Source organism: Sinocyclocheilus grahami, unplaced genomic scaffold (assembly GCF_001515645.1).
Source record: "Sinocyclocheilus grahami isolate Dianchi unplaced genomic scaffold, SAMN03320097.WGS_v1.1 scaffold137.1, whole genome shotgun sequence".
Classification (NCBI taxonomy): Eukaryota; Metazoa; Chordata; class Actinopteri; order Cypriniformes; family Cyprinidae; genus Sinocyclocheilus; species Sinocyclocheilus grahami.
The window spans coordinates 2,235,343-2,256,128 of NW_015505316.1; the positions used below are offsets into that span (position 1 = coordinate 2,235,343).

The 20,786-nt window shown below is 37.1% G+C and overlaps 2 protein-coding genes across 2 annotated transcripts in view; both read left to right on the forward strand.

Annotated features, from left to right (window-relative positions):
* The first annotated feature begins 4,376 nt into the window (after nucleotides 1–4,376).
* On the forward strand, nucleotides 4,377–9,881 carry lrrc38a (leucine rich repeat containing 38a). Its single transcript, XM_016280148.1, has 3 exons — nucleotides 4,377–4,480; nucleotides 4,670–6,081; nucleotides 8,812–9,881. The coding sequence occupies exons 2-3, from the start codon at nucleotides 5,454–5,456 to the stop codon at nucleotides 9,054–9,056; spliced, it is 873 nt and encodes a 290-aa protein (XP_016135634.1). The 5' UTR covers nucleotides 4,377–4,480; nucleotides 4,670–5,453; the 3' UTR covers nucleotides 9,057–9,881.
* Nucleotides 9,882–14,335: 4,454 nt separating this feature from the next.
* Nucleotides 14,336–20,786, forward strand: part of LOC107591132 (vacuolar protein sorting-associated protein 13D-like) — a 41,783-nt gene continuing 35,332 nt past the window's right edge. Inside the window, exons 1-11 of the mRNA XM_016280174.1 lie at nucleotides 14,336–14,806; nucleotides 16,073–16,265; nucleotides 16,364–16,441; nucleotides 18,232–18,422; nucleotides 18,843–18,923; nucleotides 19,021–19,137; nucleotides 19,224–19,328; nucleotides 19,424–19,594; nucleotides 19,909–20,009; nucleotides 20,172–20,340; nucleotides 20,469–20,570. Of these exons, the coding sequence (XP_016135660.1) occupies nucleotides 16,169–16,265; nucleotides 16,364–16,441; nucleotides 18,232–18,422; nucleotides 18,843–18,923; nucleotides 19,021–19,137; nucleotides 19,224–19,328; nucleotides 19,424–19,594; nucleotides 19,909–20,009; nucleotides 20,172–20,340; nucleotides 20,469–20,570 (1,212 nt within the window). The 5' untranslated portion in view covers nucleotides 14,336–14,806; nucleotides 16,073–16,168. The remainder of the gene's footprint in view (nucleotides 14,807–16,072; nucleotides 16,266–16,363; nucleotides 16,442–18,231; nucleotides 18,423–18,842; nucleotides 18,924–19,020; nucleotides 19,138–19,223; nucleotides 19,329–19,423; nucleotides 19,595–19,908; nucleotides 20,010–20,171; nucleotides 20,341–20,468; nucleotides 20,571–20,786) is intronic.

A 20,786-nucleotide genomic window follows, 5' to 3' on the forward strand; every position in this document is an offset into this window, starting at 1 on the left:
CGCTATTTTAACAATTTCTTGTATTTATGTATATATATGCATATATAATTATGTGTGTATATATACATTCTGGAACTTCGCAAATAGGGTACAATTTGTTGTCCAATTACTTTTTTTAAAGCATTAGAGGCACTAATCCCATGTTTTTGTTGTTAGATGTTTGACAAGCTATTATCTAACATAAGATTAGAGTGAAAGTAGCTAGGTTTGAACACTTTAAATGCCCCTGTCTCCCACTTGAAATTTGGATTTGGCCTGTCCAACTTCATTTTCGGGCCTTATTTTGTACCCAGTTTGTAGAAGTTTTGTTGTCCACATTAAATAGTATTACGTTCTTGCCACAATTGAAGCACTGCACACACAAAAAGCAGCTTACGAAATTAAAGAATGAGATGAAAAGAGGGAGACCAAAAGACACATTAGAAAATACTTAAAGTCTGCTTTTATTGAAAGATATGTTTTATGAATTATTCATTTTTAACAACAATATGCTCTTATTTGTATAGTTTTGTGCAGTTTATCTGAATTTTAGTGGTGTGGCAAAGGTCATTTTGACAGTATGAGCTTGGACTAAGTGAAAAACTTCACTGGCCATATTTTTTTATATCTTTGACATGTTTGACACATTTAAACTTCATGACATATTCATCATTATTGTAAAGTACTTTGCAAAATACACGCTTGCTTGTTTGTTGTTTTCAGTATATACAGTGTTGGTTAATAAGCAGTTCTAGTCTGTTGCTCTTCCTGGAGCACGGCACATTTGTAACCCAAAATAGTTGTTGAGTTGACACTGTGACACCGTCTCGCTAAAGTGAATGTGCTTCCACTTGTTGACTGGTCTTCCTCGTCTAAACACTTTACACTTGTATAGAAATTCTCTTGTTCGCTTTCTTAATAGGTCTGAATCTCACATATTTTTGTTTCACTCGCTCTCTCTCAGCACGAACTCCTCTTTTACTGACCGTTGCTTGTTTTCCTCCGTAGGCATACTGACTTTTAATGTGAGACAGGCTGATTTGTCCTTTGTAAAGCTTTGCCTGACAAACTCAGAACTGTTAATGGTTATGTGCTGCAATATTTAGGTAAATATGCCCATATCTATATTCCATGCTTTCATTTTACATTAAACTGCATTTTTTTTCAGAGTGTTGGGCAAATTTCTAGTAAACTGAAAGTGCAACGGTTTGTTAGCAACATCATTTATTATTGCAAAACCATTTCTTCTTTCCCTTTTAATTGAAAATTTAACAATTCACGAAAGCACCAGGAATCAAATTCATAAAGGGAATAAAAAAATTATTTCAGGCTCAGTGGACTGTCATTGTGATTTAATTTTTTTTGTATGTCATTACCATGACGACAGAACATAAGGTTGTATGAAAAGAATGTACATATGTTAATATATTAGAAAACACCTTTGTGTAACTTTTTTTTACCATTTTTAATTGTAATGTGGCAATTTTTTTCCGTTTCACTCTCTATTCGATAAAAAATACATTTCTTTGTGGTAAACATATGACTGTGGATTAGGCCATGTACACGCATACAATAGTATGCATTCACTTTCATTGGTATTAACCCATCATACACACACACTGTACTGGCCACCATGACCACTGTGAGTGAAGCAGGAGGCTCTGGATTTTGTATAAATGTAAATTTACTGTAACCCTGTGAATGATGTTACAGTTAAATAATTTGTAGTATTGCTATTGGTTTATTTTCTATGAAAGAACATTTGTGGCCCGTTATGTTTTTCTTCAATAAAATATGGAGCAAGGGTCAGTGTCATGGGTCATGTGATAAGTCATTTATTTTTTACAGAAAAGTCTAAATGATTATTTTGTGGTGTTGTACTGCTCCAGACCACCAGGGGGAGTTGTAGACTGCAAAATGAGGTCTGTTGACATGCTAATAAGAAGCATATCTGCTGTAGCACAATTACTGGTGAAACCACAAAATGTAAATGTTACTAGTATTTTTTTTTTAATCAAAACTATTGTTAAAATAGTTCATATTTATATGAATTATTTTATGCTTTCTATGATTATCTGAACTTTGTTAGACAGATTACTTTTTGTCCAAAGTATTGTTTCCATGTTCTTCTTGGATTAATGTGCTTCTGGTATGACATGCTGCTGTATTATCTTTAAACAAGTTTGTTACAGTTTGTTACAGGTCTCTCAATATTTTGAGAGTATTACCGCAAGTATTACCTATATTTGATCTGTTCCTTGCCAAGATCATTTCAGCTTTTTTGAAATACCACTAATTTGCTATGTTTTTTCCTATACCATTTATTCTCCTGTAGTTCATTTGGAAAGTGTTTTCTGCAGGCATGTAACATCATCCCTCGGAAGCCATCTGTATTTGACCTGCTCTGCCAGTTGAACTAAAGACTTACGCCTCCTGCAATCTATCCAGCCCAGTCTTGTTTTAATGGCATCCTCTACTGTCACCCAGATAGCAAACAAATTACTGAGCTTTCAATACCCTGTGTATGTGTGTGTGAGAGAAAGAGAGACAGGGAATAAGTTTCTCAAGCTGTAGTATTAGAAAGATTAGAAAACTTCTGGCTGTGATCTGGGTGCTTCTGTGTGGAGCCTGAATTCAGAACATCTGTTCTTTGCCAGTTGTTCCTTCTAAATTGTCATTCATTAAATCCATTTTGCAGGTGATTTGTGACTATCCCACCAATGGCAGAAATGGGGAGTGTTCTGGAAACATTTTTCAACTAATTTGGTGGCGTTAAATGTTTCAGGTAGCTTGCTGGACACCAGTTTTGCACTCACGGTCTTGACAAATAGGGGTCAAGTAAAGTTGCATCAATGGCTAGTCTTTGAAACATGATCAAACTGTCATGCCCATCTGATAACTGTAGTGTCACTTCATTGGCTGCAGTGGACAATGGTGTTTATTTAATCCCAGTGGAATAAACCACCACAACAAACCACACCAAAAGTACAATGAAATATTAATCCAGTAATCCTGTAATCTACTAAATATGTGGCCATGTAATTCTGCATATACCATGGTGCACTTATATCCACATAATTTGAATTTGTCAGTACGGTTGTGATTGAAAGTGCTTTAATGACTTGGCCCAGTTTCGTTGATCCCTCGTAGTTAGGACTTCGATGCTGTGCATTCAAGTGGGTGTCCTAGTTTCCAAGACATTCATATTTTGTGACTATTGGTGCTTTTTTCCATTATTTATTTTGTGGCCAGTTGTCTCAACATTGCTTAGGTTCAGTAGGGTGACAGTATCCTGCTCTTGGGTATGTTGGTGAGGATCATCCGGAGTGAGGGCCCAGAATGTACCTGGAAGGAAAGTGTGTCACCATGTCCTCAGCCGAGGCTGACAGGTGTTCTTTTTGGGGATGCTGGCACATGGTCTTCTTGCGGTGTGTGTATATGGGATTATCTCATGTTTCTCTTTAAAGACCCTGGTGAGAAAATCTGAGCTGGATGATCTTCTCCACTAAGCCCTGTCATGCACCCTCCTTGACGATTCTGTAAAAGAACCAACTCAACCCTGCCAAAGCAAGGCACACAAAGTTATCGGCATCTTCAACTCAATCACATGGCCATTTGTACATATTTTATAAGGTGGCTAATTTGTACGAATTTGTACGACCTCACTCATACAAATTCATACGCTTTTTGCTAAATCATACGCATTTTATGAGTTCCCCAATTCGTATGAATTACCTACCCCTAACCCGTCCCTAATTCTACTCATCATTGGGGTTTAGACAAGTCATACAAAAATTGCATGAGTGAGGTCATACGAATTTGTATGAATTAGCCACTTTATAAAATATGTACGAATTGGTTGAGAGATAGTGTTGGCTTTTTATTGTCTTGCACGCAAGCCATATTTTTAAATCGCAGTAAGTAGCATTACCTTTTGTTCGTGTCCTTACCTGTTGTGTCCCATCCACAGCCCAACTGTTTCAAACAGTATGTTGCTCATGATATTTATAATTTATTCATGTGCCAGACTTTAATTGCGAATGGAAAATCTGCACTGCTTTCCTGACACTGCCAAATGCCCTACTGAGAATATATCCTGTACCTACCCTCCTTTGCACTAATGAACCTGACATTTGTTTCTTTTACAGGGACACCGGGGGAAGTAACATTTCAAATTGATATTTTTCAAAGATGTGCCACATGAAAAAGGTCAAAGGCAAGTCTTTTTTTCCCCCTGGTGATGCCTGCCAGAAAGGTCAAGGTTAAAAAATGACCTATATGGGAGTATTGTGTAATTCCATTGGGCTGTGCCATGCTATTCTCCAGTGCGTGTGATTTAAGAGGAAAGCTGTCTGTGGTCACAGCATGTGTTCTATTTGCCTGGAGATTTACAGCAGCACAGGAGTAAACATGAATTCAGAACACAGAGCGATAAAAATAAACAACAACAGCTGGAAAAGCAATGAGTAATGACCGCTTTCATGAGCGCGCTGGAGAAGAGGTACTGTCAAAATCTTTTTTTATTCCTCTCAATTCATATAATATGTGGACTTTTTGATAGCATTGTGATTTTCAGGACAGCCATAATGGGAGTTGTGCAGCTGTGACGCAATTTCTGATTTGTAGCATGCAATGATCATCTTCACTGAGGTTCACACAGTTATTCACAGTCACCATCTCTCACTTTCAGGGCAGTAATTTGTATGCTCACAGCCCCATGTTAATCGTCACATCCATCACCATGGCAATGGAGCCAGAATATAAAATGATGTACTACGCCGACTGAATCGGAGGACAACTGAAACGAAGCCAACAAGTCATTAGCCATTTATCCAGGATGGAATTAGACTTGCAACCACAGCCTTGGGTCAAATGTGCTATGGGCACCACGGTTCAGATGGCACGCAATCAAGAGCAGAAGCGTATGGACCAAGATACGGATCAGCAAATAGTGTACATTTAAATTAAAGAATCAGAATTCCCTTTCGACTGTGGGTAAACCGAGTGGACTACACCTCCCCTTCAGTCGTCACACTCCCCTCCCCTCTCCATACCCCCAGCGCTTCCCAGTCTCTGGTTCACTCGTCTCTGTTTACCTCTCTGCTAATCCCTTGCATTGCACGCTCTCTCTCTTCCCCACATTCTCTCGATCGCGGTCTCTCCTCCCCTTTCATGCTCAGAGCCAGCAGGCTGCCACACGACCCACACTGCCTGCTACATGATCTCGTGGAAAACAGAGCTTCGTGTCTTTGTAGCCGCTTGCTGTTGCTCAAGACTTTGTAGATTGCAATCTAGGAGACAAGGAAAGATGCCTTCGCGACAACCCTGACTCCTGTCATCTCCAGATGCGCCCCTGTCCCCTTTCCTAGTATCTCGACCCCTGACCCTTTACCCCATCCCCTCTCCTCAACCCCTCTCCAAACCTCCCTCTCTTAATCCCCCCAATCTCCCCTTCACCTCGCACCCTCTTGACAATGTTCTCATGTGTTCACTGGTTTCAGCCTTTCCTTGCCTTGCTATCCTCTACCTTGTTAACTTGGGGGTACAATTGCCCATCCAGCTGCTTGTGTCCAGACCATCACACCGTGGACTGCACAGGTCAAGGACTCACCCGTCTTCCAGACTCCATCCCTTTGGACGTACGGAGACTCCTTCTGTCTAACAACTGGATTCCCTGGATCCCTTCTGATTTCCTAGTTCTCTACAGTGATTTGGTGTACTTGGATCTGAGGAATAACTCCCTAACAAGGCTGGAGCCTGGGACTCTGAGCACATCCTCCAGACTGGTCTACCTGGACCTGGGAAGCAACAACTTGACTGAGATCCCCTCGGGAACTTTCGGGGAATCCCGTAGTCTGATCAAGCTACGAATGGGGAACAATCCGTATTTGAATATGGTCAGCAAGGATGCCTTTGCGGGCCTCACCTCCTTACGAGAGCTCGAGCTGGAGAGGAATGCCCTCTCTGGCCTGGACGTTGAGGTGTTGAGCCAGTTGCCTTCTTTGCGGATGATACGCCTGGAAGGGAACCCCTGGTTGTGCAATTGCAACTTTGCCAAACTCTTTCTGTGGCTATTGGAGAATCGTCACAAGCTCCCAACTGGTAAGCTGCTTAAATCTTGCTTTCCTGATCTGCATGAAATAATGTCATAATTTTTTCATACACTAAAGACCTTTTGAATCACTCTAACCCTCTCACAGTCTGTGGTGGCTCACCTGTGAAAGATCCAAAGGTAGTCTTTAAATCAGATAGTCCAAGGGCCACTAGTTTAAACTCCCTTACAGCGTTGTAATTCTGGCACTTGGGTATGGATGAACACGTTACATCCATTATTCAACCCAACATTGAATGTGATACTGATGATAGCACACTTCTGGCACGCTTTTAGTTGCCTGGTAATTGGATATTCAGTCTTTCAGGGGCAAGAACCAAGATTTCCACCAAATACACTGTTGAGTATGTAAGCAAAGCATGTGAAGTAACATACATGTATGTGACAGGCACACACTTAAACAACCCTCAAAGGTCAAAGACAGAGCCTGAGAGGTTACCGCGCATCATAATATATCACAATTATGCCAACAATTTACCACAAGATTAATGCATGCATTCTGTAACTGTAGCAACAACAAAAAAACAGGATGGATTTTTTCAGGTCTACAGGATTTTGAGCACATCAAATCTATTGAATGAAATCAGCGTAATCTGAATAGAGAGACCTAATGATAATGGGATTCATATATTCATCTGTATTACACTACAAAAGTGCAGCTTTGATTCATTTCACTGATGCAAACATAAGAACATGGCAGTTTCTTCCTCGTGTTACACATATGTGGTGACAGGACACTAGTCGGCTGACTGAGCTTGTGGCCGCTGTGAGAATTTTCTAAATGGGTAAAAGCATGTGTGCGCGTGTTGGTAATATGTGATTTTCGCTCTCGGGGATCTCCAGCGTAAAACACTGAAGCTCTGGCGTGATAAAACATTAGATGAGCTCCTAGAGCTGGGCAAACGGCCACGTGACAGACCCAACAAAGGAGGCTGAGGTCACTGAATCCCCTGCATGTGGAAAACCCCTTCTGGATGGAGTGACTCATCCGCACTTACTGCCTCACACGTTTGATGGTGATGTCAACTGACTTTGGCCAATGACATGAACAAACATGGTGGCATTGTGTTATGACACGGAGGGTTTATATTGATGAGAATGCCATTTCTTATTATTTTACCTCAAAAATCCCAGTTTCTCTCTGCCAAAGCACAAACGGCAACACGAAATCACAAGGGGTTTTGAGCGTGAATGTAATTAGGGGAGAGATGGGGCTGTGGAGCTCTGCCGCTCTGTTGTGTCTGTCTGTCAGCGTGGCTGTATTACGTAGGCGATGTTCCGCTTCAAATCTGTCATCTGGTGTCCGCTGATCACACGGCTGAAAGGAGATTAAACCTCCCTCTGTGAAAATCAAAATACACACCAACGAGGAATATTTCACAAACGTTTCTCATAAAGAGAGAGGGAAAAAAGAAAAACTAAATTGGAAAGCATCCCATCTCGCATCTTATCTTGCCGTTATGTAACAGGAGTTTTCTGAGTCATAGCTGCAGTATTATTGCTAGATACAAAAATTTCCACGTAATAATACCACTATTCTATAGCAGGGCATATTTCTGTATACTGATTATAATATGTTAATTTCTGTAGCCTAACATTTTATTTAGTAATAATTCCTATAGATGCCTTTTTCAACCTGATCTCAAACAGATGTGTCAGTCTCATAAGCCCTTTGTTTTCCAGTGCAGATCAAGCATGAGTTTGGAAAACAAGCTCATTCTAGGTGTAGCTCAGCCATCAGAAAGGCACTTGAATGTAATGGCATTGAGTGCTAGTGCACATATTCAAATGGAGTATATAGCCTTGAGTATTGAGTGTGTGTTAATGAAGTGTGCTTGCTCATTTATTATCCTTTGAAGCGATAGGCTGTCTGGATATGTGACCATCAAATGCTGAACAAAAAGAAATTAAATGGAAAATATAAACTGAAACAGACAGTTGAAATTAAAAAAATGAATTTAAAAAAACAGATGGACTTTCCATTTAATTAGCAATGTGTAATTTTAGTTTTTGCTATTTGTTTGATCAAAATACAGCAAAACCAATAAGATTATAACATTTTATTTATTCCTGTCAATTATCAGCAGTCATTACTCTTCAGCATTATCTGATCTTTCAGAAATCATTCTAATATGCTAAATTACTGACCACAAGCTATTTAACAGCATATACAGTATACACTTTATTGCTTTATTGAATTGCGCCATGTACCTGAAATATCATAATTCAGTATATATACTTAGTGCAATTTTGTGCTGATTGGTTTATCATTTTATCATCATATGATGTGAAATATGCTGAAATTGTTGAGATTTTAAAAAACTGATAATGTCTGTTCATGATATTGTGCTGCTGAGGATGCTTGTGACATTAGTGACCTGACATGTGAGCTGGTTTGGAAAATCAAACAAGTCTGGTAACTGAACACTAGTCATGAGAGACTAAACTGAATGTTCCATGGACTCTTCACCAAAAGATTCAATGTGCCCTTTTTATCAAGGCATTTCAAATAAAGAGGTCAGATAATGTGAAATCACATTTTTTAAAAGTAATTCTTCTTCTTTCTTTTTTTTTTACATAAATGTTCAATGTACTTTGAAAATATACTTTATCTTTTAGTCTTTAAAGTTAAGAAAAATCTAAGATACACCACAAGGTCTTTTCTGAAATTGTATATGTTCAATAATAATTGTTCCCTTCTCTGTCTTTCTCTATTCCAGGGTTAGATGGTATGGAGTGCTCTCTTCCAGGGGACGGGCGGCAGGTGTCCCTCAGTGTGCTTTCTGAGGACAGTTTCCGGGAGTGTCGGGGATTGCTGACTCTCACTGATTATCTCATAGTCATTTTTTCTGGAATTTGTATTTCAGTGGCAGCCATTATTGCCAGTTTCTTTCTGGCCTCCACTATCCACTGTTTCCAGCGGCTCAAATCCAAAAGGACAGATGAAGAGGAGGCAGAGGACTGAGGGGACTTGTTGGACAGAATGGAGATTACAAATGACCCATAATGCACCACACAGTGGAAGCCAAGGGATTGGATAAAGAGGTGAAAAAGCTTTTTCCATGACAAAAGAACCCTGAATTAGGCCCCTGTGTGACTAGAGTGAGGCTGCTAGAGCCGTCTCACATCTCACAACCTTCATCCGTGATGCTTGAATGGAGCATTGTGTTTTTTATACTTGAACACCAATGATCGAATTGAGCCTTAAGACTAAAACTGTTCCTGAAAATGCAGTGTCTCATGCCCCGTATTCAAAAGTGATCAGCATTATATTTTGACATCAAATAGCCTTTTTATGGAAATGTGCAAGGTAATTAGTATTTTCTACATTTGCAGTTATTTTTGGTATTGTGTACATGAATCTTGCTCAGTTTTAGTAAGGTTTAGCTACTTGCACTTTAAAGTACAGATGACATATTGCACACAATCCCAGTGAGCCATACTGTAAGCCATTTTTCATACAGAAAATCATAATGGCACTTATCACCAAAGAATGAACATAAACATACTGTACATGTTTTTCATCTAAAAGTTTCAAATCACCAGTCAATTCGGTTATTATAAATATCATAAGACATTTTTGGTTATCCACGACTTCATAAATGTCATGCATACTCTTAATACGCTTGCTGTAGTTACAGATGGGTTGCAATTATATACTGTATATCAAGTACTCAATCAAGGTATTTTAAAGGCTAAATTAAAAGGGAAATTTTTGTCCTTCATTTTATGTCGATTTTGTCTCGTAACATTCTTTCCTTTTTTACTTTATGTTATGACTAAATAAACATTGACGCCAAAGTGTTTAAAAAGATCAATTATTATGCCTTAATCTTTTTTTCCACACATATTGTACCTGATCCCAAGAGGGTAGCACTCTTTAAATAAATTTTTATATTATATTATATTATATTATATTCAGTGTTGGGGAGTAACTAGTTACATGTAACGTAGTTACATAATTTAATTACAAAATAAATGTAACTGTAATCTGTTACAGTTACTTATGAAAATGTTAATGATTACAAAGGGGGTTACATCTAAATATTTTCTTTCTCTCTCTCTCTCACACACACACACACACACACACACACACATTTAAATGATTTTTCTAAATATTTTCTTTATTATTTTAATATTATATTTTAATTATTTTTTTCCCAAATTGCATTGACTGCTCTAAAATATGAGACAACAATGTTTCAGGAGTTTTCATGGTTATTCGATAACTATTTTATTTCCTATTTACACTCTAAAAAATGCTGGGTTGTTTCAACCCAATGTTGGGTCAAATATGGACTAACCCAACTGTTGGGTTAAATTTTGGTTACATTTTTAAATTAGCTTTTTAGCCCAACAGTTGGGTTAGTCCATATTTGGCCCAACATTGGGTTGAAACAACCCAGCATTTTTTAGAGTGATAGGTTTATGTATATGCTTTATTTATTTATTTAATTTTTTTTTTTTTAAGATGTAACTGTTTGCTAATCTGTATGTCCCAAGGCATTGTTAGATGCCAGTGTTTCCTGTAATATCTATGTAATGATTTGATTTCAAAAACAGTATCATAGCTATTAAACTATTGTTATGATTGTATATTAGTATTTAACCTCCAAATGATCTCAAAGTAAACAGAGGTGCTAAAGTCTGATGCCATAAAATCTACATTTTATCATCTTTATTCAAATGAAGGATTTTGAAAGTCTGACAGTAATCAGAGTTGAGTCCTATTATAAGGTTAAACCTGCCTGCTTTAAATATTTGAAAATGATTATCAGTTGAAAACATTCATTAGAAAATTAATTAAAAAGTAATCAAATGGAATAAGTTACATTAGAGTAATTAAAAGAGTTACATTACTTATTACGTTTAAAAAAGGGTAATAACTTGTAATCTGTAACCTACTGTATTACATTTCCAAAGTAACTTTTCCAACACTGATTATATTATATTAATTAACTACACTTTTTAGCACTCAAATAATTAATAAATTGGTCTCTGAACAAGAAAACTGGTCACAGTCTAGGCCATATTGTAACTAGATGAAGCAGTCCTTCTTTCTGCCACCATCTCATGAAAATAACAGTAAGTTCCTGCAGGTGCAGCCAGTGACATGCTGTATCATTCCTTCTTTTCCTTTGACCCAGAAAGCACTGCACATAACAATAGAGCAAATGGTAGTGCCTTTATATAATCTCATTTTGCTTGAGTTTAGTTTAGGTTTTAGGTTGATGCTGGAGGAGGTTTTTGTCTCAATGAAAGCTTTTAAAATTGAGCTTAATATATATGCTGTGGTTGGGAGATATCCATGACTTCGCAACAGTGACGTCATGAATTTAACAGACGACAGATGAAAGCAAGCGACAGAGAGGTATAGATTCCACAAACATCCCCTCTGATGGAGATGAGAGAGGATGGAAAGCACACAATGCTTTTTTTGTGCTCATTTTCTAGGCGAAAAGTTGAATGAGACAGAGGAAAGAGTTTGGCAAAATGAGGCTACGATTCTTCAACATTCAGATCTTCTTGTTGCTATGGTTACGTGTCTGTGGGCCAGTTATGTTGAATTCAGACTCCGCTACTGAGGATGGCTTTGGAATATTTGACTAATCAAGTCTCCTCCTGTCCCTTGCCATTTCTCACTGACTTTTAACCAACTTTCCTCTCCTTAAAATTGACTTGATTTATAGCATGTTCAACTGTTTCCTTACCGTTAACTCCTTTCCTTAGTATGATTTAGATGGCCATTAGCTAGAAAATAAATAATATATTTAATGTATTATAATATATTATAATAAATAATATATTAGAATATTAAATGTGAATATTTTTATTAAAAGATTGTAACATTGTGAAACACTAAAACTTACATAATTTCCTATCAATTTGATTGTAAAGGTGATTAACTGGTAGGGGTCAAAGGTCAATTGAAGAGGAAGCTAGGGTGTGTCATATGAAAGTATGTGTAAAGGCCTGTTTACTTGGACAGGGACCAAGATTGTTTTACATTCAGGGCAAATGAAACCGATCCTTCAACTGTCCACTCATTATCCAGTGGTGGACTAAGACCTGAGAACAAGAGCAGCATGACCCTGCATCCTGATCCTCTTCACTGTTTCTGACACCGATGCTGGTTAGTTTACAGTGGTGAGTGTGATTACAGTATGAACTGCCTGTCAATAGTGGTTAAAAAGGAAGACACGTTGTGTTCATTTTAGAGGTTTCGATTTCAAAAAGCATTGCTATGTATAAAATATATATATTTGCTTTTTACCCAAAATGTATTCTGAAATTAGAAATATATTTTCTTGCCTCTTGATGTACATTATATTTTTAGCAAAAGAAAGGTTAAACAAATAAATGAATAAATATTTCTTAAACTGCAGTTTACAACATATATTTAGCGTATATTTGAAATCTACTTTGACATTTATTTTTCGACATATGGGTTTTGTAAAAACTACCATTTGATGTCCAACGTAAAATCCTGATTTTGAAGCAAAACTAGCTGAGAACCACTGGTTTGGAATCTGGTAAAGGTAAGTTACAGACAGTTATATTCAGGTTAAGTTATACAGTTGTATGTTCTTACCTTCAAAAGAGATATTTATGCTTACAGACATACATACAGATATCAAGAATCTCTATATTGCATGACTGTGTTACGTAAAATACAGAGTGACAGAATATGTCATCTCAATTGTGAACTCCGGGGGGGGGTCTAGACTGAAAGAGAGAGTAAGAGCACTGCCCCCACTCCAGTGTCCAGATGTGGAGTTTTAAAGGGCTATGACCTGAACAGATGGCCTTCTATGCTATTGTAGGCAGGCTGGGATTATGTGATTGCACACGACCAGCCAGGGGGGTGCAGACCTCCACATGTGCTGGGATTATTGTTATTTTTTCTGCTCAGCAGAAGAGTGGTGTATTTCATCTCAAGATATACGGTGGGTACAGAAAGTATTCAGACCCCCTTAAATTTTTCACTCTTTGTTATATTGCAGTCCTCATGTCTACTTGCCCCTGAAATGAGAAAACAACCCCTACGGCCTCTGGACGTCCTGGTACGGCTGGGGGATTACATTGGTTATAGGGTCTGCATGGATTACACCGTTTAGTGCAATTTGTCAGATCTAATGAATTCATGGGATCTCTGTAGTAAAATTTAGTAATTAGAGATGCATGATCACACTGCTGCTTGACGGTAGAGATAAATGAGATAGATCATAGATGTAATGATTATTAAATATAATAACTCCGCACAGTGCACTTAATAATACATTTGTATAAATTAGTGTGTGCGAGTGTTATAAACTATAGGCAGTATGACTGAGAGATAATAATTTGACTTCAATTAAAAGTTAATCTCCTTTAAGCCAACTTGATTAACCAGTAAATCTAAATTTGATTGTTGAAGCTACTTCATCTCATCATTTTACATCATATAAAAATGTATTATTGTTGTTGTTCTGTAGCCTATCTGTCACACAGGCTAAGCCTTGACATGCATTATTCTATCTATCTATCTATCTATCTATCTATCTATCTATCTATCTAGCTAGCTAGCTATCTATCTAGCTATCTAGCTATCATCTCTCTGTGTGTGTGTTCTATTAAATCATGACTCATATTATAAATATATTTTTATTAATATTAAATACATTATAAAACATTTTTAAAACGTATTTGCTACTGTTTTTAATGGCTTTCATTGTGATATGGACCAATTTTGAAAGCAGTTTTATGGTATTTTTGAAGAAATTGTGACGCCTGAAGTTAAAATTATTTTTGTCTGAATTTTCCAACATAACTGGTGTTCTGTTTATGTAGTAAACGAATATAATACGACATTGTAAATCGATTATATAATTAAATTGTAGTATTTAAATAGGAGACCAAGTATTCTTACCTCGAAATGTTATCATTTGGCCAACTTATTGAAGTTGAATGGCACCGCCGCCACTTTACGCGCTACTCTTCCGCCCCCATATGTAGGAAACAGGAACTGCACCCATAGAAAACGATATGACTGCGCACAATAATAGGTCGAGCTGATATTGCTGTATCTACTTTCTCAAGATTCCATATTTGTGCCAGCTCTGAAAATAGCCCAACAGTAATTAATGTGTTATCAAATCGCCCTCCAAACGCTAGATGTCACATGACGACCATTTGCCCCAATGACTTAGGCAAAAATCGCTTTGTTTTGGCACGTGACCGGAAGCGCCGCAGGTTCCAGGAAGCGTTTCATGAATTCAGTTTGACATGTTGGAAGTTGAGAGATGAGAGCAGAGGACCCACGACTAACTGTGCCTACAGATCAGGGCGTATTTCACAAGAGACTCGGACCAATGCAGAACTAGACTGCTGACTGTGACCGGTCACTCTGTCCAGTTGTTTGTCATGTTTTAAAGTTGGCAGGCAGTTGTCGCGCAATGCTAAAGGACGAGCGCACATGCTAGCGCGGCCCCAGTGTCACTGCCTTTGAGTCACAGAGAGCTGTGCTGTTTTCGTTTGTGGTTGTCAGCTGCGGTGTGTTATGTAAGGGTCTTTAAAAAGAAAGGAGATATTTTACTTTCTTTTTAGCCAGCAAGGACATCTTCTCTTCGAAGAGCCGGACTTTGCTTGGCTTGGACAGTGGAGATTTTAGCTTTATTTGGACTGAAATGATCATAGACTGCGGTTGACCGAGGAGCAGACGGTCTCATAACAATGGTAAGTTTTCTACATAGTCCGCTTTAAAACGAATGTTCTGTCATTAAATTGACTCACTATCATGAGTTGCAAAACGAAAGCCTCACTTTCATTGAATGGGAAAAGATGCAGTTAAAGTGACTGAGGCTGTCAACTCCTAAGTTTCTGCTGTACAAACTGTAGAATTTGTCTGGCAGATATTCAGAAAAATCACCTATATTAGTCTTAGTCTGTTTGTTTTAGTGTGGCAAATAATTGTTTAGGATAGTGGTTCTCAACCAGGGAGCCAGGGCCCACTAGGGGGCCTCACGAAACGTCCTGGCCTTAAGATGATTTCAAATTAGACAAAGCAAGTATTAAACTCCTGATATTATGCGTTTAGGAGTCAGAGTTGTGATTCTCGGTGTTCAAAACACTCCGAAGACAATTAGTGTGAATTTTTCATAATGAACTAAAGATATCATATTTTGTTTTTATAATAGTTATTCTTTGTAATTTTGTGTTTTGATGGAATTTCATGATACTACACTATTAATCATGCATGTCTATATAAAATAATGTAAATATAAGAATATATAAATTATATTATTTTCAATTTATACAGTGTTTAAGTAAAAAAATATATAGCAGGTATTTAAAATCCAATCCATGGAAGGCAGATTGGTACCATCCGGTGGGAGAAATAAAGAAAATCATATGTAATACCATGGTGTGATTACTTTTATTAGATTTTTCATATGAATGCTACTTCATACTTGCAACTCTGTAGATTGTAGCCCCAAAATAATTTTCTGTATTTTTTGTTTTTTTTCCTTTCATGGTGGTCATTTTTGACAATGAAGATCACAAATGTGACTTTTTTTTTTTTTGTAAAGACCAATTAACTTTTTCTAATCATGTCCATGTTTTTTTTTTCAGACTTTTTTTCTTAAAAGTTTTGTACATTTCCTTTCCGAAAAAAAACACAGCTAAACAATTAGATTTCTTTTCTTTCTTTTTTCACTCCCTCGACAATTTTAAGTGTGCTTTCTAGACCTGGCAAAGTCACGTAAAGTAATAAAATCTTATAACTCCATGGGCATTGCCATTTTTGTAATGAATTTAGATTTTTCCGTTCCAAGCTCTAAAATATTTTATTGGATAAGAAGCCCTTAATCTTTATTCAATAAATCACAAACAACTAGATAAATCGAGGGGCCTTCAAATATTGTTGATGGCAATAGGGGCCTTCAAGTCAAAGCACTGCTACAAACTTTGTGTTTTGTTTGTGTTTCTTTGACTCCTCAGACTTCAGATGACTGGAGTGAACGCTAACTGTGAAGTTCATCGCCTGCTAGGATTTACATTAACTGACTAATCCCAGTGCACTCTTCCCTTCCTATAATGTTGGAGGGACTTGTTGCCTGGGTGCTCAACACATATCTGGGCAAATATGTGAGCAACCTTAACACTGACCAGCTCTCTATTGCTCTTCTCAAAGGTATTTGAATGCATTAGTTTTAGTCTGTGTGTGCTAATTGGAGCTTACTGTTTGTGTTGTGTATCATTTTGTGAAGTATGCATTTTGTTTTGATCCAGGGGCAGTGGAGTTGGAGAACCTCCCACTAAGAAAAGATGCTCTCCGAGGATTTGATCTGCCCTTTGAGGTTAAAGCAGGTTAGTGGTATTCCAGCCTTTGGGCTGTAGCCAGTTAGAGATTCAGTAAGCAATTTGTTTGTTTTGCTGGATGATGTGACAGTCACCTTGGACTTTATACTACACATGTCAGCGTGCCCCTATGGAAATACCCTGATGATTAATTTATTAAGCAACAAACGTGTCTGTTTATAGAGGGGCTTTTCAAGATAAAGTGAGCAGTTATTCGGCTGATCATGACTTATGTTATCCCAGCATGGTGGCCACTGTGAGATGGACAAACCTTATTTTGAGTAAATTAGCTTTTCCTTGGCCAGTGATGAGTGGAGTATTGATGTTGTGTTTGTATTCCATTTTAAGCATAGTTGTCAGAAGTAATATTTATGTTTTAGGTATTAATCTAATTGCATCTTTAAACCTAAATTAATGGATTTTATTTTGATTTATTATCGGATGCTTATTGGGTGTCTTTGCACAAACATCGTTTGAAATGTTGTATATGCTAACTAAGGGTTAGGTGTTTGCATCTTGTGATCTTAATTGTGGGTATTAAGGAAACTCTTACACAGCAGAAGTATGTCAGAACAGGATTATCTGGATCTTCTTCTGCTGTGACATGATGATATTTGAGAACATGTGTTTTTTATTCTTAGATTTAGGAATTGTTATCAATTTCTCAATGGTATTAATAGACATAAATATTATTATTATTAAATATTACATTACTGTTCAAAAGTTTGTATCAGTAAGATTTTAATACCTTTGATCAGCAAGATGCAATAAAATGATCTAAAATGACAGACAATATATTAATAATGTTACAAAAGGTTTCTCTGTGAAATAAATGGCCTTTTGAACTTTTTATTCATTAAACAATCCTAAAAAAACGTTATCACAGTTTACACATAATATTAAGCACAACTTTTATCAACGTTGATATAAGGGTCACACTTTATTTTAAGGTCCATTTCTTTCCATTAACAAACCATTAACTATGGCTTTTGCCTCAATAAACTCCTAATTTGCTGCTTATTAATAGTTAGTAAGGTAGTTGTTAAGTTTAGGTATTATGTAGGATTAGGGATGTTGAATATGGTCATGCAGAATATGCGCTTTATAAGAACCAATAAATAGCCAATATGTTAATAATAGGCATGCTAATACGCAACTAGTTAATTGTGAGAATTGGTCCCTATACTAAAAATTTTACCATAATTAATGTTTCTGGAGCAGCAAATCAGCATGATTTCCTAAAGATTATGTGACACTGAAGACTGGAGTAATGGCTGCTGAAAATTCTGCAAACTATATATATTCAAATAGATAATTGGGTTATTTTAAAAGGTAAAAATCTTTAACAATAATACTGTTTTTACTGTAGTATAATCAAATAAATGAGCATAAGAGATGTCTAAAAAAAATTTAAAAAACCTTTGAACACTGGTGTGTATGCAAAATTCTGTGTATTTCATAAATATTATGTGTACTTTTTTTCAGGTGTCATTGGGAAGATCACCCTCCAGATCCCTTTTTATCGACCGCACAGTGACCCATGGGTCATCTGCATGTCCCAGCTGAACCTGATTATCGGCCCTGCCCCCCCACAGGAATATGATGAGGTGCGAGAAAGAGAAGCTGAGAGGGAGCAGAGTAAAAGGTAAAAATCTTTAACAATAATACTGTTTTTACTGTAGTATAATCAAATAAATGAGCATAAGAGATGTCTAAAAATTTTTTTAAAAAACCTTTGAACACTGGTGTGTATGCAAAATTCTGTGTATTTCATAAATATTATGTGTACTTTTTTTCAGGTGTCATTGGGAAGATCACCCTCCAGATCCCTTTTTATCGACCGCACAGTGACCCATGGGTCATCTGCATGTCCCAGCTGAACCTGATTATCGGCCCTGCCCCCCCACAGGAATATGATGAGGTGCGAGAAAGAGAAGCTGAGAGGGAGCAGAAGAAACAGCTGCTCAAGGCACTAGAGGACAAGTGGAAGGTACAGGCTGGTAATAAAATGTCGTTGAATTGCTGTAGTCAAATGCTGACGTTTTTCATATTTTACTTGTGTACTAGTGTACATATACATTGACTGTAAGTGATTTATTTGTCTGTTCCATTCTATTTGATTGGTCTTCTAATGCTGATTATTTATTTATTTATTTTAGCCATTATGCTTTAAAAATACAAATTTTTGCTATTGAAATGATTAAAATGAGACCAAGCACTCACAGTTCTAAGGATATATCTTTTTAATGACACTTTCAATTGTATTTAAATTTTATTTATATTAATATTTCACTGTTGTTTTTAATGCTTGCTTTTTGTGTTGTTCTCTATGAATCAATTTGAACTTTTTATATATGAAATGCACAATTCAATTATGTGTGTTTTTAATAATTGTTTTGTATTTTATCAGAGTGAATGTGAGCAGAAAGGAGAATCTTACTGGTACTCTGTCACAGCGTCTGTTGTGACTAGAATAGTTGAGAATATAGAGGTAATTTTCAGTATTGTCATAGTTACTTCTTTCCTTGCACTTGTTATAGTTTAATTTCATAAATAAATATTTATTTTGCTATTCTGTATGTTATTAGTTGAAAATTCAAGGTGTCCACTTAAGATTTGAAGATGATTTCTCCAACCCTGAGAAACCCTATGCCTTTGGTGTTTGTATCAAGAATGTATCTGCACAGAACTGCTCCAAAGAACCAGTGAGTTATCCATATTATTTGGTATCTTCATGAAGTGGCTCTGTCTTTACATGTTGGAACATGAAAGGTAAATTCTTTATTCACAGGCTCAGAAGCTTATTCGGCAGAAGGAGCTGGAAATTGGTGAATTCAGTGTGTACTGGGACACGGAGTGCAGCATGCTTGGAGATCTTCCCTCAACAGACGTACAGGTAAATTTTTTATAATGTAAGGAAGGACACTCAATAGCACAAAGGCTAGTGCTTTTTGTGAACTTTTTCTCGATCAATTCAATTGTCTGTTACAGGAGATGATGAGTAAATATATGCAGAGCCGTGAGCATCAGTATATATTTGAGCCAGTATGTGCCTCTGTGCTGGTGAGGAGGAATGCCTCTAAAGAGCCGCTACGATCTCGTAACACGCCTCGCATTGAGGGCCAAGTGCAACTGGAACCCCTCTCACTTCGTCTGTCACAGGTAACTTTTTTTTAGGTCCCATATGTGAACCTTTCCTTTAGGCTGTTTTCTGGCACTCCAAGGAATATTGGCCCGACATTACATGTAAACTTGAGCACTTTTTGTTGATTGATTGATTGATTTGTGCGATGATGTCCCCTTTTATATCTGCTTCAATGTGAACATCAAAAGTAGTTGCAAATGGTTCCTTTTCTGGGTGACTTTAACCAAACTGGGTTTGGTTCATTTAAAATATACTATATGTGAAACTTCATTTAGTTTCGTCTTTTACTGTTTAACTCACATTTATGATTTAAATTGGTGCTTGTTTTCAGGTTCAGTATCAACAGATTATGGCATTCTTTAAAGAACTGGACCGACGAGAAAGGGAGATGCTTTTTTGGAAGTGGAGACCAAAACATCCCATTTCTGGAAAGTAATGAGATTTCTTTTTTTCCTATTACAAACAAGCCTAAATATGTTTTGAAATAAGCTTTAAAAACCTCTTAATAGGTCATGTTGATTAAAACCTGAAAAATATTTTGTTACTCATTAATGGTATTTTTTACTAGAATAATATCTCCTTTTAATGTTGAAGCTGTCGACAGTGGTGGATGTTTGCCATTAATGCCAACCTGAATGAGATCAGAGAACAGCGGAGACAGGGAAGCTGGGACTTTGCTCTGCACAGGGCGCGTGATGCCAAACTCTACACTAGCCTGTATTTCCAGAGGCTTAAGGGAGTTACTTTGAGTCCACAGGAGGAGGTAAGAATTATGGATTTACAGGATTGAAGAGTTAGATTGCCACAATGTCTCAGTATTCACCTTTGCATGAGTGGTTCTTAAGTTTGGAATCTTACATAATCTGTAATCTGTGTCTCTCACATCAATAGTGTGAGTTAGAGAGGATTGAAGATGAACAGACACTGGAGGAGTTGCAGATTCTCCGGGACACTGTTTATGTCTCCTTCCGCAAACATGAGGAAATTGCAGAGGCAAGCTGAGATGACTTACTTTAGTGGCACAGTTGTGGGTCTTTGAAAATGTCAGAGTTGAAAGTCATTGCTGATACTGTGTAGCCAAATATTGAAGAAATACATTTTATTTGAAAATAGTATTATCGATATAATCACTGTCCATACATTTGTTAAATCCAGTCTCACTTAACACTAATTAATCATGTATTTTATTCATCCCTCATATCCATTTAG